At 32.7% G+C, this 16,836-nt stretch overlaps 1 protein-coding gene across 1 annotated transcript; it reads right to left on the reverse strand.

The window, feature by feature from the left end:
- Positions 1 to 316: 316 nt before the first annotated feature.
- LOC133192114 (tubulin polyglutamylase TTLL11-like) lies at positions 317 to 16,313 on the reverse strand. The gene is made up of 8 exons (XM_061327982.1): positions 15,779 to 16,313; positions 15,220 to 15,322; positions 13,782 to 14,482; positions 7,799 to 8,007; positions 7,332 to 7,537; positions 3,539 to 3,800; positions 3,161 to 3,264; positions 317 to 720 (listed from the first exon to the last, which is right to left on the reverse strand). The coding sequence occupies exons 1-8, from the start codon at positions 16,022 to 16,024 to the stop codon at positions 326 to 328; spliced, it is 2,226 nt and encodes a 741-aa protein (XP_061183966.1). The 5' UTR covers positions 16,025 to 16,313; the 3' UTR covers positions 317 to 325.
- Positions 16,314 to 16,836: the final 523 nt, after the last annotated feature.

Genomic DNA, 16,836 nt, shown 5'->3' on the forward strand with positions numbered 1-16,836 from the left:
ATTATTACTTACAGACTTTTGCACCTGACATCCTTGAAACACGTACATTTGTACATGAATAAATATACCTTTTGTACACCTTCGAAACAATAGCATTATACAAAAACATACCTTTTACACATAAGAAATATGGAAATACTTACAAAAACATTTCCGTACGGAATCAGTAAAATGTACCAGTTTCCTAATATACTGTTTACTCTGAAGTGACCAAATTTTGTAAATAAACAAAGACATATGGGATCTGATTAGTGAGTCTTTAAAATCAACTTTTGTAATACAGTTAATCGGTAATTCCCCCTTTTCCTGTCTGAACTAAAGACTGTTACTCAGAATTAGGTGACTTTGTACCACCTAATATGGAGGCAGCAGAAGTAGGTTGATACGTCATTCTCCTCTTCCTCAAAAATGCCTCAATGTCCTCTTTAGAGGCTTGTCTCAGTTTCTTTTCGTGTGACGTCAGAAGGTCCTCAATTGTCGTTTCCTCGGTCATCTCAATCACTCGTCGAGGCATTGCAAACATTGACCCCTGGCGGTATTGTAATCCTAAACGTCGGAAGTGCAGTCGTGGCAGATTGTCGGCAAGATCTTTGCCTTTGAGGTTAAGACTGAGTTCACAGTGATCTGCCAAGTTTTCAAGCATTTCTATTTTGGTTGGAGCGTAAAATTTTCTTCTGGCTATCTCCATACAAGCATCAAGGAATCCTTGATAGCATAGCCCTGCAAACACAACCATTCATTTTATTTGCTTATTAGCAGATCCAATCAGTTAAAATGGTTGTCAAACTGAACATATATATTGATAAGTATATATTGTAAGAGATGATCTCATTAATCCTGATGTTTTTGATATTTTGGCAATCAAACATTCACTTGATGAAAGGTGATTTGTGAAGTACGAAGACTTAGTACTAAGTGAGCACCACGTACCCTACTGACAGACTCAAAAATAAGATATTTTTTTGTCTTTGGTAATAAGTGTGAAGAAGAAAATAGAGGCCAACATCCCAAGTGATGTGAATTATTAATAATATAGTACCATTTACCTATCTATTATCCTTATTTCTAATTTAACATAAGAAATATAGCTATTATTGATGTGTTTTACATATGTACATTTTGCCCGGAAGTGAATTCAGGTAGCTATGTATAAAAATCGTGTTAAAGATACGGATTTAGTTCTCTGTGCCATTCCGATCAGCAATATCGTAATATATAAACAGCATTACATTTGCAAAAACTGATCCATTATAATATTACTACTTGTTACGAATAACTGTATAAATGTATTAGTGTTAATGTGAGAATAAGTATGTGTAACATTTTCAGCAATATTAACTTACACATGGAAAATTTTTGTTTTGCACATATACCAACTTATAACGCATCCTACATGTATACTAGCTTCGGTAACAATATAATAATGTTCACTTCCATATGTATTCCTAAAGCCAATCTAATATTAAATAAAAATTATATATGTATATTGCATAAGTGCTGAGCAATCTATAAATAAGTGCCTATGACGTGAGCGTTAATTCAAACTAATGCTCTACATCAATCCAGTGATGAACTCCATTTAGATCATTCTGGGCACCCGTAACAAAAGCTCTAAAAGACATATACCAGCGTTACCACTGACTACGGACCCACCGTTGCCTTTCTTTCCTGGCAAAAAAATAAAGGTGGTTTCGCATGATATTCTTGTAGTTCAAATGTATGGTGGCACATTTCTGTCCTTAATTTTCAGATAATTTGTCTGAATTCGCCTTTTGTCTTGAATTTTTTTAAGGAAAATGTAAGTAACCCAAGCAAGAGTTATTGGTATTATCAGAGGGTCAACATTTTTGCTAACATGTAAATGACTTCTTATACATACATATCATCTGAAAAAAGTGACAGAAATATGCTCATGGAAGATTGTGATATGCATTAATAATGAAAGTGGCTGGGGAAATATTAATTACTTAAAAGCATAATTATTAAAGTCTATATTACAGTTATTGTTATATTATCTCTCAGATATAGAATTATTTATATCAGAGACTGTAATTATACCTACCAACAGATTTTACACCAGGACCTTTAAACAGATGTAAATTATTTAAAACTCAATGATTTTTTAATTAGTTGTTTAAAATACTGCAACTCTTATTAAAATTCACCGTGATGTGCTGCTAGCCACTGTTATAACTTGTGTGCCTTGTGGAACAAATTATTTTTGAATTATAATTCATTTTCTGAATGTAAGAATTCCAACATGTTCTGAAGAAAAGGGCGGCCCATGTTACAAAAGAACTTATGACTGAGACCAAAAACTTTAGTTGATTACAGAATTAATGTTTCTGTTAAAAATTGCTTGCATAAAATATCTTTCTAAATTCTTTTTTTAAAAGATTAAACACATTTTCAAATAAAAGTGAAAAATAAAGTTATTTGCAAACTTACATTTTGATCTTAATTGTAAATTCTTTTGTAAAAAGGGGGCCCAGAGCTGACCCTGATTGGCCTGAACATTGGTTTGGGGGTTTTGCACAAATAGTGAACATGCTTTGCTTCAAGCTTCAATTCAAAGGACATCTTTCTTTTTTCCTGAAATTTTTGTTGTTGTTGTTGTTTTGCATTGACTTTAGAGGACATAAAATGTTCTTACAGACAACTAAATGCATATCTGATATGTTCCATTACTCAAAAAAATCTACCATTTACTATGTGCAGTTACAATATATAGCAAGAAAAATGTTCCTCAATTTATCTGGTATATGTTTACAGTGTCACTTTAATCCCATACTAGATTATAAAAACTGAACAAAGGATGGATTTAAATTACATGCATGTGATGGATATAGGATACCAAATAGGTCTACTAGAAACCAATCTTAATTAAACTGCAATTCAAACAGGATACTAGTATTGCATGACTAGATTTAATTTTCAGCAAATTCACCAATACATTAAAATGATTAATAAAACTTGTGATTAAATACAAAATATATGTAATTTTAGGTTTTATATAATGATCTAGGAATTATTGTGTCTCATTTTTGTAGACATTTCAGAGAATATAATACATTTTCTATAAAAAATACAATATTAAATTAATAACATGAATAAAAGATGACAATGTATTTTAAATGAGTTAATTAAATATACTAATTACCAGAAGTCCTCTCAGGATTCATGTGGTCCCAGCGCCTCTGTAAATCTATGTACATGATATCCACGGCTGCGTTTGTCATACCTTTTCTGTTCAGTCGACATTTTCTATAAAGAAATCATCAGGGTTTCCAAAGTGGCAGAATATTTAGCAAATTTCTGTTAAAAATATGACAGATCATTATTTCTTAAATGTTCAATGTATAATTCCAGGACTATATAATTAAGCATAATTTTGTTGCTTTTTTCACCTGACTGTATCATTATGTATTATCATATACCAAATGTTAGTCAATTGTGTAAAGAAGAATAAATGTTCATAACTTTGTTACACCCCTCTGAAGAACATTCAACAAAACCTACATGTATGTCAAAAAGCTACCTGGCAAAGGTTCTGAATCCAGTTGGACCAATTCTTAACGACCCCCTGATTCCTAGGAAGTAGATAAAAAGTCCAGCTACTCTCTCCAGAATTCTGAATCTCTCACATTCTTCATCATAAATGGCAGGATACAGTTGCTTTAAACAGCTTTCTTTCAGTTTATTTTCATAGTAGTTGTCCACTTCTTCATCAATGTCTGTATCAAACTTCAAATTTGATTCTCGTTCATCATCTGAGATTGTATCTCTTCCTGTGCTTTCGCCTATGGGAACAACATTTGTAATAATGTTACATGAAAAGAGATAATTCTACAGCACTTTTGTTGCTTCAAAATTATCTGAATATAAGAGGTGAAGATAATAAACAGTGATCAATCTCATAAATCCAGTAAACAAAATGAATTGTGAACAGGACAAAAACATAGAGCTGGAATTTCAGAGGTGGGATCAGGTGCCTAGGAGGAGTAAGCATCCCCTGTTGATCGGTCACACTTGCCACGAGCCCTCTGTATTGATCAGGAATATGGAGTACTCCATAGTCTTTAGTATAAAAGCAATGAACTAACATACGATAAATTAAACTTTTTACTTTGACAATACTTTCTTCATCAGATTAAATTGAGCATCACATGGACAGCCATGTATACCTATGTGTATAATATTGTATATGTAGGCTAAAGCATGAAATAAAGTTGATTAATTTAGTCAATTGAACCAAAGTTACAATGTTTCAGAAAATAAGAACAATTTATACAAATTGTAATTATTGATTATTGAACATGACAAATTTCAAGTTCCATTCTCAAATTTTATTTGGTTATCAAATTGAGAGAAACATTGGTATTCTTAAATTAAAAAAATAACATTGCTTGAATCATGATATGCATATATGTGTTTCTGTGTCCCCCCCCCCCCCCCAAAAAAAAAAGCAAATCACATTGAGTATTTGACCTTTTGTGAAGCTTTCACCTTAACCTAAATCCAGTATACTTTACAACATTTACTTGTCATGGTTAAACTATTAAAGAAATGGACAAATCAGATATATCTCAAATGATCTTCAAAGTCATTTCACATGCTATCTTCTTTATTAGCAAAGTTATTATTTTCTTTACAAATGAACACTTCTTTTCACCATAACACAAGTTCATAAAAAAATGAAATTAATGAATATGTTTTCCACATAAAATTTTCAATGTTATCTCCATCTTCTATTAAAAAAGTGTCAATTAAAAAAATCCATTTTAGTAAACACACATTCATCTCCCTTCATTTACAAGAACTGGCAATTTTTTTCAATCCCTCACAAGAAGGCATGCTATGCAAGCTTAACTTACAATTGTTTATTAAATTTCTTCCAATTACAAGAATATTGTTGTGAAATAGGTAAAAGGAGAAAGTTACTTAAATTTCATTTCTGCTTTATATTATTTTTTTCTAAATCAACTTTTTACCTTCCTTCATCTTCAAAATATACACTTTAAAAACATTACAATATTATGTATGGAATATTTTGCTGAAATTTCTATGCCTCCTACTGTTATTTGTGATGCAGGGACTACTTATGAGACGATAACAGATGTAAGGGAAGTTCACTCTGGTGAAGATTGCTAATTTAAAATGATTTTTAAGCAAATTTTCCTTGAAAAATACTGTGCACTTTCCAAGACAAGAGGCCCAAGGGCCTCAAAGGTTACCTAAGTATAATAATACAACCCTGAGCAGAAAAGATTTCTAAAGAATCAATGCATTTTCACAATATAATAATGTCCCATCTACACTAGAACTTTAGCCCAGGGGCCAGGAATTTCATAATTTTGATAGAGGCACCCTTGCTTATCATAAACATACACTTAGTTTGTTTGCTTAAAATGGAGGAGTACAGAAGATTTTCAAAGAAATAATGCATTTCACTATATAATCAATAGAGCCCCACACTAACACCAAAACCCCTGACCAAGGGACCAAGAATTTCTCAATTTGTAAAATGGGCACTCTTGCATATTATATCCATGCACTCAGTTTGTTTACTTAAAACCCAGTAGCATGAAATAATGCATTTTCACTACATAATCAACAGAACTCCATCCTAGCATCAAATCTCCTGACCCAGTGGCCTGGAATATCTCAATTTTGGAAGAGACTCCCTTACTTATCATAACCCTGCACTTAGTTTATCTGCTTATTACCAAGGAGCAGAAAACATGATTTTCAAAGACTAATGCATTTTCACTGAGTATAATAAATAGAGACCAGTCTTAATATCAGAACCCTTATCTAGGGGTCATGAAATTAACAATTTTAGAAGAGGTACCCTTGCTCACTGAACATGCATTTTGTTTGCTTAATACCAAGAAGCAGAGGAGAAGATTTTCAAAGAAATAATGCATTTTCACTATACATGTGTATGATGTATATATAAATATATATGAATAGAGCCCCACCCTTACACCAGAACCCATATCCCAGGGGCTATGAAATTCACAATTTTGAAAGAGGCATCCTTGCTCATCATAACAATGCAATTGATTTGTATGCTGAATATACAGGGAAAGAAAAGGAGCTATTTAAAGAATTTATACATTTTCACTATATGATCAATAGAGCCCCACCTCCAGAACCCTGACCCTGGGGCCATGAATTTCAAAATTTTGGTAGAGGGCTCAATGCTTATTACAAACATGCCAACAGTTTAACTGTTTGATGTTCAGGAGTACTAGTAGATTTTTTTTAAAGATTACATTAATTTTAATGATTTTAGCCCACCCCTCAGGCCCCTGGATGGGGGTGGGGGGGGGGGGGGTGGGCATGAAATTCCTAATTTTGTTCCCCTTCACACAAAAATTGTCTGAAATTGGTTCTTTGTTCCAGAGAAGAAGCAGAAAATGTTCAAATGTTAACACATGACAACAGACAAAAATGTCAATAATGAGTGACTCAAGAGACCTAAAATGAATTTTCAAATACATAATCCCTATTAAGCACCCCTGCCCTTGTACGTGGCCCCCTGAAGTATTTTTCAAATGTCAGAGAAAAAGGTCCCCTTTTATTAGCTTTTACATGGTTATCTTCTATTCCAATAGTTAAGTGTGAATATTAGGAGTCTAGGAGAATATTCCTAATTATTTTGCATTACAGAAGTACAAATGCCTTTAATTTCAGCAAACATCATCATCTACAGTGGAAGTAGTCAATCAATAATGATTCTGTACACAACAAATGTACATAAAAGAAGCCATTGGAAATCTTTGAAATGGGAGGATGTTCATGTACTTAGTGATCCAATGCTTCATTATCTGTCAGCAGAAATTATTCATAAATGGCTTTGACTTGTTGAAAGTAATTACAAGACCATCTATAGATTTTTCATGGTTCTTTAAAGATGCTGAAGGGAAATATAAAAGAGCTTTGATTCATTCTTGTATTAATATCATTTGGGTTTCTCTAGGTAGAGAATATTCTTATTTTTTTAGTATCTGATTCTCAAACCCACTGCTAAGATCAGATTAACATGTGCATATATATTCAATTGAATTTTTGATGCAGGATCAGGCCAATTACATGGACCATTGACTGATAGTTGGTTTTCATCCCTAAAAATACCTAGTAAATGCTTTTCCCTCCTCTCAACTCTAGTTGTACCCAGCTGAGACAAATGCACCTCCAATTCATGGATTCAAACTAAATTACCAATACCCTCACTCATTTGACCATGGAAGAGCTATAGCCCCTCCAGTTACCTTTATTTATAGATGAGTGTCTGTAACCCCCAGACAAATTTCCCTTCCACTTACCCTGACTGACAACTGAACTATCTACATCCATGTGCATTTCTGACATCTGTTGAGTGACATTAACTTCTCTCTTCTCCTCATCAGACTCATCGGCCTTGATAATAACAATGGAGGTCCTCTGTTTTACTAGAGGTTCTGGGCGTTTGGTCTTGTGTGAAGTACTGGCCTTGAGTTTCCTTAGCATTCTCTTTCTCTTTCTTTTCCGACTAAACAGCAGAGAGAAAATTCATTTGTCTTCAAACAATGCTTCATTAATCTATGTTTTGATGTGAATTAATGAATAAATTCAGTCTTCCACTGGTGTTGCATAGTTCATTGCAAAAGAGTACATGTATTTCAATGAATATCATATGTAACCTGTAAATGTATTGGGCATTTAGTAAGTAAATTCTGATCAATAAAATGTAATCTGTTATGCAGTTATTATACCATACATGAAAATTAAGTGTTTTCTTTGGAAAACTTACTAATATTTGAGTTTTTCCATTGGCACCACATGGAGCAATGTATCCCTAATAAGTGGGTATTTGATTTCTTCATCCTTTGGACTATGAACATATTCGAACACTCCCGGGGCTACTTCTTGCTCACTATCCAAACTGAGGCTGGGGCTTGCATTGACTTCCAGCAAGACAGGCTTCAAGTTATGGAGGAGAAGAATATCAAAACCTAGCACCTATAATGACAAAGGGAGCCAAGTTTGTTATGAAATGCTCAATGTTACAGTGGGTGAAGCAAAGTCAAACATGATTCTAACAAGTGATAGAAAGATTCAAACTGCTATAAACACCAACCAACCAGGTGGGTAATCTGGAAACAATGCAAACAATCTCCAAGCATAAAAATCGAACAGCAGTCTCTGGTGAAACTGTCCTCTGTCACTGTCGCTCTACTGGTTTGTATATTTAAAATCAGGGAGGGAAATGTTGCATCTTGATTTCAAACACCTTCTTTTTGAACATTTACAGAATTATGTATCTTGATGTTTATCAGTAACATTTTTGAATTTAACTATTCCTTTTTCAGTTACCAAGGCAAACCTTTTCATCAAAATCAAAAACTAATTTTAAGAGTTTTGTGTTTTAATATAGTCTACTTGTATACCTACTTTTACTGAAATCAGATGCAAACTGAAGAATTTCAATATAATTTTAAAAAAAAACCCTGAGGCCAAAATAAAAAATAGTTTTGTTTCCCCTAACGCGACCGACCCACTTAAATCATGCCGACTAAAAAGTTTTTTTTAATAAGATTATTCAAATATTTATTTTTATTGTTTATCAACTTTATAAAATACAATTTCATCAAATTCGTTTTTTATCAGAATGGCGACTTTTGTTTTACTCTCATTTGGCGCCCACAACATGTGGCCACAGAGGGTTATTTAGTGTTATAATACAACAGCGATTTATCAATCTTAATATACATCTTTAACTTATTAGAATTCTACACTCTTGAAACATTTCATGAATTAAATATACCATGACTAAGGAGTATTAAGATGGTATTTACAAATGTGTCTTCTAAAATTAACGTACGTAGTAAGCATGACAAAGCCTGCCTCAGGAGCAGACGAGGGGCCCACTTTGTGTATGCATATCAATAAATGTCACTGCATTTCATTCGTTTTGATCTAAAAAACGCTTCATGTATGATTCTATTTTTACTATATAGGACCATAAGATTTGTAAATATATCTTTGTATAATTATTTCATCTTGATAAATATAATTCGGATGTCGTTTCTTCATTCCTTTTATTTATGGGGTAAATTTCGTGACTATAACATTAGATATCTGAAACTTTAATCATTTTAGATATGGTTTGGTTGAATTAAATATTGTTTATACAGGTACTCTCTTTTCAGATAGTGTTGAAATCTTTCAAGTTGGCCTATGGTACAGCTTCCTGAGACGTCCAGTGTATTTTTCTTTTCTTTAGTTGGGCCCTTGAAAATAGGTTGTTTCTTTGCTTTAAAATACCTTTAAAAATTGCTGGGTCGACAACATTTGAACACCTGCCTGGTGGAGGGCTCCTAATTTATACTTTTTCTCGGCACTTATGGCCATTGGTCATACATGTAAAGCATCAGTAAGGGATCTTTATCGTGCCATCATCTACTTGTATACTGTGATACTGCATGGCCCTACGTTTTTTACGGTCTCATTTGACTGACCAGTTTCCACGCCCCACGTCGGGACCTGTGACTTAGAATAAGCTCCTGAATTATACGTCGTGACTCCAAAACGAAACACTAGAATTACTGCGCCACGCGAGGCCCTTGACATTTTATCTGTGTAAGCACTCGAAGATTATAGTAGGTTTAAAAAAATATACTCGGATGGCGGATAGTTGAGTTTTGCGAATCTTGTCTTTCTGTAAAAATTCAATTTCAATAAATTTAAAATTAAGTTCGAATGAATAATATTTGTGAATTAATTTACCATACATGTTAAATTTCATTTGTATGATATTCGGTTTAAAAATCGGTTTCTTTTGTTCTTTCTTATTTATACAGATATTATTCAATTTTCAGAATGTATTTTCAAAACTGCTGTCGGAAAAAAATAATAATTTACCTACCTACCTACTCAACTTGAAATTATCGGGTCGGGTTAGGGGAAACAAAGATATTTTTAATGATGGCCTGAAAGATTATATTTTTAAAAATCATGAGTCTCAGAGCAATGTTCACAAAAATCAGAAACAGATAAACAGAATTATGTTTCTGGGTGAAGACTACTTGTGTAATACTGTATACAAGGACATTTTTACACTCGTTTTATTTTCGTCCCTTTGCCTTCATTGCAAGTGGGCAAAATAAAATGTTTAGAATTAAAAGAATAGAGCATTACTTCTTATGCATATGCAGCTATGTTTAGGCAATTTAAAATAGGGCAGAATTGTTTACTGAGAAAGGGTTAAAATAACTTGGGGCACCCCCCCCCTCCCCTGTATATAGCAAGTTATATTGAAATCAGACTAACACTGAAGGAGGTGCAGAATTTTCAAAGAATTTTACAGAAAATTTCTATTTTGGGTAAATTTTTCAACACTGTTCACTAAAATGAAACATCGGTAATCAAATATTATGAGGCTCACCTCAAAGAATATTATCTAAAAGTAAGGCAAATCTTACATCAATTTTTTTTCCAGTTAGTGTGCATCCCAAGATCAATATATATGCAAGTTTGGTTTAAGTAGGACTTATAGTTACTTGGGAATAGACCTGCTCCAAAAACTTAAAGCTGTACTCTCATCCAGAAAATGTAGGTCAGTTCAAGCATCTGAAGAAAGTCTAGTAGTGTCCAACCCTAGAATTGCACCATCCATGCAAGTTTGGTCTAGGTTGGGCTTATAGTTCCTTTTGGAATGGACCTGCTCCAAAAACTTAAACCTGGTAACTCTTCAGAATCTGAAAAATGAAGATCAGATCCAGCATCCAAAGCAAGTCTGGTAGTGTCCATTCCTCATCCATGCAAGTTTTATGCAGGTAGGTCTTATAGTTCCTTGAGAATGGACCTGCTCCAAAAACTTTGACCTGGACACTCATCTGGATAATGTAGGTCAGATCCAGCATATTAAGCAAATCTGGTAGTGTCCATCCCTAAATGCATCATCCATGCAAGTTTGGTCCAAGTAGGGCTTATAGTTACTTAGGAATGGACTTGCTCTAAGATTTTAACCTAGATGCCAATGCTAACATTGATGCCAATGCTGGGGGTATTGCAAAAGCTCATCTCGACTTTGTCAAGGTGAGCTAAAAATAACATGTATATAGAATTTTTCAGCTTGGTATAGTCTAGTTGTATATTAAGTTCTACTGAAATTGAATTTAAACTTTAGGAGGAGTACCATTTTGAAAAACTTATAGTTTACAGACAAACGGATAGATGGACAGATAGACAGATAATGGATATGTTACCATTTTAATTTTATCTGGTATTTGACGATTAATTAGCAATGAATAGAGCTAATAACTGCATTTTCTTCAAATTCTTTTTGGGCTACAACAAAAACTTTGAGCAGAGAAATGTATACAAAGCAATTCTTTCTGTAGACAGCCATTTGCATTTATTAATAAATATTTTAAAACATTTTATACTGCAATTAATATAAAGACTTAAGGAAAATAAAACATACAAACAAATAAACAAAACTTAATTGCCGATTTGGTAAAACTGATTAGTCTAGAATAGATCTGTAAATTATAATCTTTAAAGTTATCTCATTCAATCTGATGGCACATTTTTTATCAAGCAGATCAAAAAGGTTTAAATACAAAACTAAGGAAAGAATGACAGATTTTTTATTAGCACTTAGCTGATTTAAATAAAAATATATATTGTGTAAACTCTGCTAACTGTGTCATGATTTGGAAGATATATACCATCTACTTGAACAAAGGGATTTTAGAATTCACATGGGTATTTAAATGGTTTTCAAGATCTTTACAATGTTCGAACTCAAACAAGAAAAGCTCATAATGCAAAATACTTTCAAATAGCAGTCTATATAAACTTCAATCAACACATAGGTCCAGGATTAATGAAGTGAAACATTCAAATATAATACTATTATTGATAATTTTTAATAATGACTCATCTACATGATTTTTCGCACTGTATAATTCTCCTGTAGTGAATGTATAGCTTAAAGAATTAATCTTTACCCAAGATATCGATAAAGCTTTCGTTGGCTGATTAGATTCCTCAGGTCTGAGATGTCGAGATAATGCCTAGGTTCAATATTAATAAGGTTTGTAGTTGTTTGCAGGTACACGATACAAGCTTTAAGAAAAATAACTGATTTTCTAAAATGAAACAAGTTTTAAATTGAAAGATTTGTCAGTATGAGCAAAAAGTTCAGTGCTCTTTTAACAGGGAATTAGGTAGATTGAACACACTAAATTGTAACAAATAAAACCCCGGCTATCAGTGAAACTAATATCAAAGAGAGTTACCAGGTTTAAAGTGTCAACCTTTTCAATCTCTAACAAAAACAAAGCTGGACTGTTAGGGCTTAAGCAAAGAAGACTGGTACCCCAAAAAAGGTTATTTAAATTTTGATTTTGGCCTGGAATGACTCTTATTTTATGAAGTGGAGAATGTTTCTTGTTTAAATTTACTTAGCAATTTACACATCACTCTCTGACAGCAATAAAGATGTCAATTTCAGAAAAAATGTTAATATTTACCTGTTTACATATATATCTGATGTGTATTGACAGTTTAATTTTATATAATATCACGAACATTGGCAGGATATTCAAGTTTCAATCGATTCTTCTTTTCTAGGAAATTAATAATGAACTAAATAAAATTATTGTTAATCAGATTTTTGTTTTTGTCTTTAAAGAAACTGTAAATTATCGATCCCCAAAAAAGTTTCATTCATATTTCATTATTTAAAAGTATGGCTTGAAATTTTATTGTCCATTTAGTATATATACATTCAACGAGCATAAAATTCAAATAATTGCAGGTGTGGTTCAAAATGGAATAATAAAACTTTTTACAGCACACACCTACTTGGAAATGATATTGATTATATAGGTGTATAATGTAAATTTTACCTTGGCAGATTAAGGGTATTTACAGAAAACTTTTAAAGAAAACAAAATTCTTTAAGAGATAAAGAATACAGGTATGGTATAAACATACGTAATCATACATGAGCACAATATGTATTTCATAATAATCATGTTAATTGCTGCATTCAGGTGCCAACAAATCCCAATCATTAGCTAAATCTTAATTCTTTTATTTGGTTTAAACTTATAACAATGCAAAGGAACTTAATTACATGTATATGTGATCTGGACAGTGTGACTTAACTTTGCTAAAGAACACCTGAACATTCTCTCTGAAAAGTTGAAAACCCATTTATTGCTTTTCAAAGTTGACAGGGAAATATATCTCTCCTTTTAGGTTATAATTATTTCAAGCATCCATTCAAATGAATTCAAATAAACATCTCCTGACAAGCTCACAATATACAGCTCTATTGAAAACCAGAGCAGTTAGCTTATACATGAAATTACATATCTGCCTAGTTTTATTAGTATTATACATGTAGCTGTTTTCTAAAAGCATCTAATATCAGGAAATAGTGGAATACAAGTAACATATATTTTGAGGTGTTTAACACAAATGCTAATTCTACTTTGAGAGAGAGAGAGAGAGAGAGGAGAGATAACTTATTGGATTTGTATGTCCTTTTCATTATTTCGCTCTCTTCATTTTTTCTTTATTTTTGGTTTGCATAACACCATATCCTTCAAATACTTTATCATATCAAGATTGTCAAGACACCAGTTGGGGGGAGGGGGGTGACACCAGTGAAAAACATTGACATCTGAATGAGAATTTTACAAACATGAAACCTAATGAACAATTTTTCAATATCAGCACAACACAGTCTTGAGAACTGAATGAAATCTCCAACAAACCTGAAAGCAGGAAGCTCCACTTTTTCCTGGTGGCATAGCTGCCTGATACTCCACTTTCATTTCTGGTACAATAGCCACAATGGTTCTACATACAATCCTCTCTATAGACTTCCATACTTTATTGCTATCATGTCCATTCATGGCAATTCTGCGCAACACACTAGTCAATGTCCTCTTGCTTCCTTCATCCTCACGTTCTGAACGATTGAAATTTGAGCTTCTTTTGTTTAATGAGTAATTAGTCAAATGCATAAAAGACTCATGTATATTTTTATTAGTTGGATTTTCATATGGAACAGTAGAAAATCTGGCAAGTCCCTCTCGGCAAATATAGAATTCCAATGGCTCTAAACTTTTCAATAAAACATAGATTCGTAGATCAAATTTGAACTTGTCAATTAAATACACATTTGACAAGTACTCTTGAGCAACATGGCACTTGCCATTATATGATGAGTATTCATTGGGTTCTCTCAGTAGATAAATTCCATCCCCCTGGGCCCCTGTGTCAGGTTTTATTATGAATGTGGGTTTAGGTTTCACTCGTCTCTCATGCAGTTTTCGTATTTCACAAGAAAATTCATGAAATTGAGCTGGCAGGTACCAGGTCCTTGGATAGAAATCATACTCTGTTGGGAACAGGTCTCTCATTGTGTCCAGGCATCTGAATAATGTCATCTTGCTGCATATTTCACCCATCCCTGATCAGGACAATGAAATTTCATTAAAATTTTATTACTTGTCAATATCATATCAGATTCTAAAATTTAGAAGTAAAGCTTTGCTTAAATGCTGACAGTATCAGAATGCAATTATGCCTGTATAGATTTATGTCCATACAGACTAGTTACCTGATATGCATAGACTGGTATTTCATTTAGAAAGAGGAAAATCTATACATGTATGCACTTCATTGAGCAGATAATTAATTTCTCAATTCTGAAACTCTCATGGGCAAATGATTCTCTTAATATCTTATTTGTTTTAAGAATCTAAAGAAAAAAATAAGTATACAGCAGATATACATCCACACTCCCTTTACAGAACTTCTTTATTTTAATTTTTTGGATGAAGTAAAAATGTTCCTTTAGTTATTAACGATGATAATAATCATTCCTTACTTAAAGGTGAAATGGGTATACATATCTGAAAAATTTCAGTTTAAAAGCAACCCAAATACATGTATCCCTCTTCAAATGAGAATCTGTTCTTTCCATTTTCATCACTTAATTAATTTTTCATCTCTAAGATGAGGGATCAATTTCCCAACAACAAAGAAATCAAGAAATAGAAAGTGCAGATTGTTTTTATGTGTTTATGTACACGACTGATCAAAAATTAAAATACAAGTCTAAAACCTTCACATGACTCTTCATAGAACAGTGTTTCAATTCATTCTTGTTTTCCACCCTGCATGAAATTTTTATGAACACTTCACCTGGAAATTTATTGACTTTCCCTCCATATACCTCTGGGTTGTCCTCAAAGTGAATAGCATGCCAATGTACATCACAGCAATTATCTTTACGGCCAAATGGATACTGAAATTATGGAAATTTTATTAATAACGTAATAAAGCAGGCAGAGTTAATTTTACAAGTCAAATATTGATGCATAATGATAACATCTCAATTGGTTACAAGAAAATCACATGAGACAAAGCAGCATTTATTAGATATAATTTAGAAATCTCTATATAGTGAAACAAATGACACGCATTCTCAAAATTTCATCAAAAGTTTGATTAATCTTGTCATTTTATTTGAACAGCATTCTCATTTATATTCATTCAATTAATTACATCATACAATCAGTGACAGCCCCCCCCCCCCCAAAAAAAAAAAATCTATTAAAATCATTTTCAAGAGCATCACTGGTGCCATGGAAGAACATCTTTATCAATATTTATTTATTCATTTATATAAACTTTTTTTTTTAATAACTTTTTATCCTGTATTTTTAGTAACTATAGTATATAGCTTCTGATTTTTGTATACCTCTTTAAATCCCAGCTCTCTAATGCACATTCTCAGGACATCATTGTTAGATCGAGCTCTAGATGTGTCAATAGTGATTGCATACTTAGGAACATATCTCGATTCTTGCTGGGCTTTCAGACGCTCTTTTTTCGAATGCTCCTCTCGTTTATGGCGCAAATGTAATTCCCGTCGAAAGTCAGTCATTTTAAAATTTGTTGGTTCAGGTTTCTTCAAACTATCCAGAAGGGATTTGGACGCTGCCATGGTTCGGTCTGTTTCAATTTTTTATTCTACCTTTCTATTCACATATTTTTTAAGATATATTTTCCGAGTACAAAAATGCAATGCATGCAGGTTTCAAGAACTTTATCAACGTTAATTAACCATTTTCTATGAATATAAACATAATCAACTCATTAAACACCATTCAGCTGCTTCTATTTACCATCTCATTCAACTGTCGTGTGTCCTGGATGATTTAAATATCTCGGCAGACGAATATCAATAATGTACGAGCATGACGCACTTGTTTAGCTTGTCCGCCATTGGACGCCCTCGCATGACAACGATTTCTGACTTCCGCTCAGTGAGTAAACTCCTTGTCAACCCGTAAGAGCATATGTTTTTCCGGTTCAAATTTTCGCAGTTAGATACCATATCATATAAAGAGGTGTCACAGAGTTCTCTTGAAATCATGATGCATTAAAATTTATTGTTTGAAGTTTATATCAGGCACGCTTTTTAGAAGAGTTTTCTTTTCTTTTTCTTTTTTTTTTAATCTCGATTTTCTTGTATTTTAAAATACTTACATTTTAAAATCTCTTTGTCTAATATAAAACTACGAATAAGGAATTAGTTTTATATCTCCATATAAGAACTGCTTTCTAGCTATGTATTGCCTTACAGTAATACAATGGTAGGGGCTTGCAGACCTTAATTTCTAATTATTGAATAAAAATATCCTTTTTAATGGAATCAAGGAAAAGATAAAATGTAAATATAAAGAATAACTGTCTGGTTTGATGATGATGTTTTTAAAATCAGTTTGCTCGCGTGATAAATTTATCAGGCGAGCA

Source organism: Saccostrea echinata, unplaced genomic scaffold (genome assembly GCF_033153115.1).
Source record: "Saccostrea echinata isolate AGI-Se365-2 ecotype Australia unplaced genomic scaffold, CSIRO_AGI_Sech_v1 ptg000025l, whole genome shotgun sequence".
Lineage (NCBI taxonomy): Eukaryota > Metazoa > Mollusca > Bivalvia > Ostreida > Ostreidae > Saccostrea > Saccostrea echinata.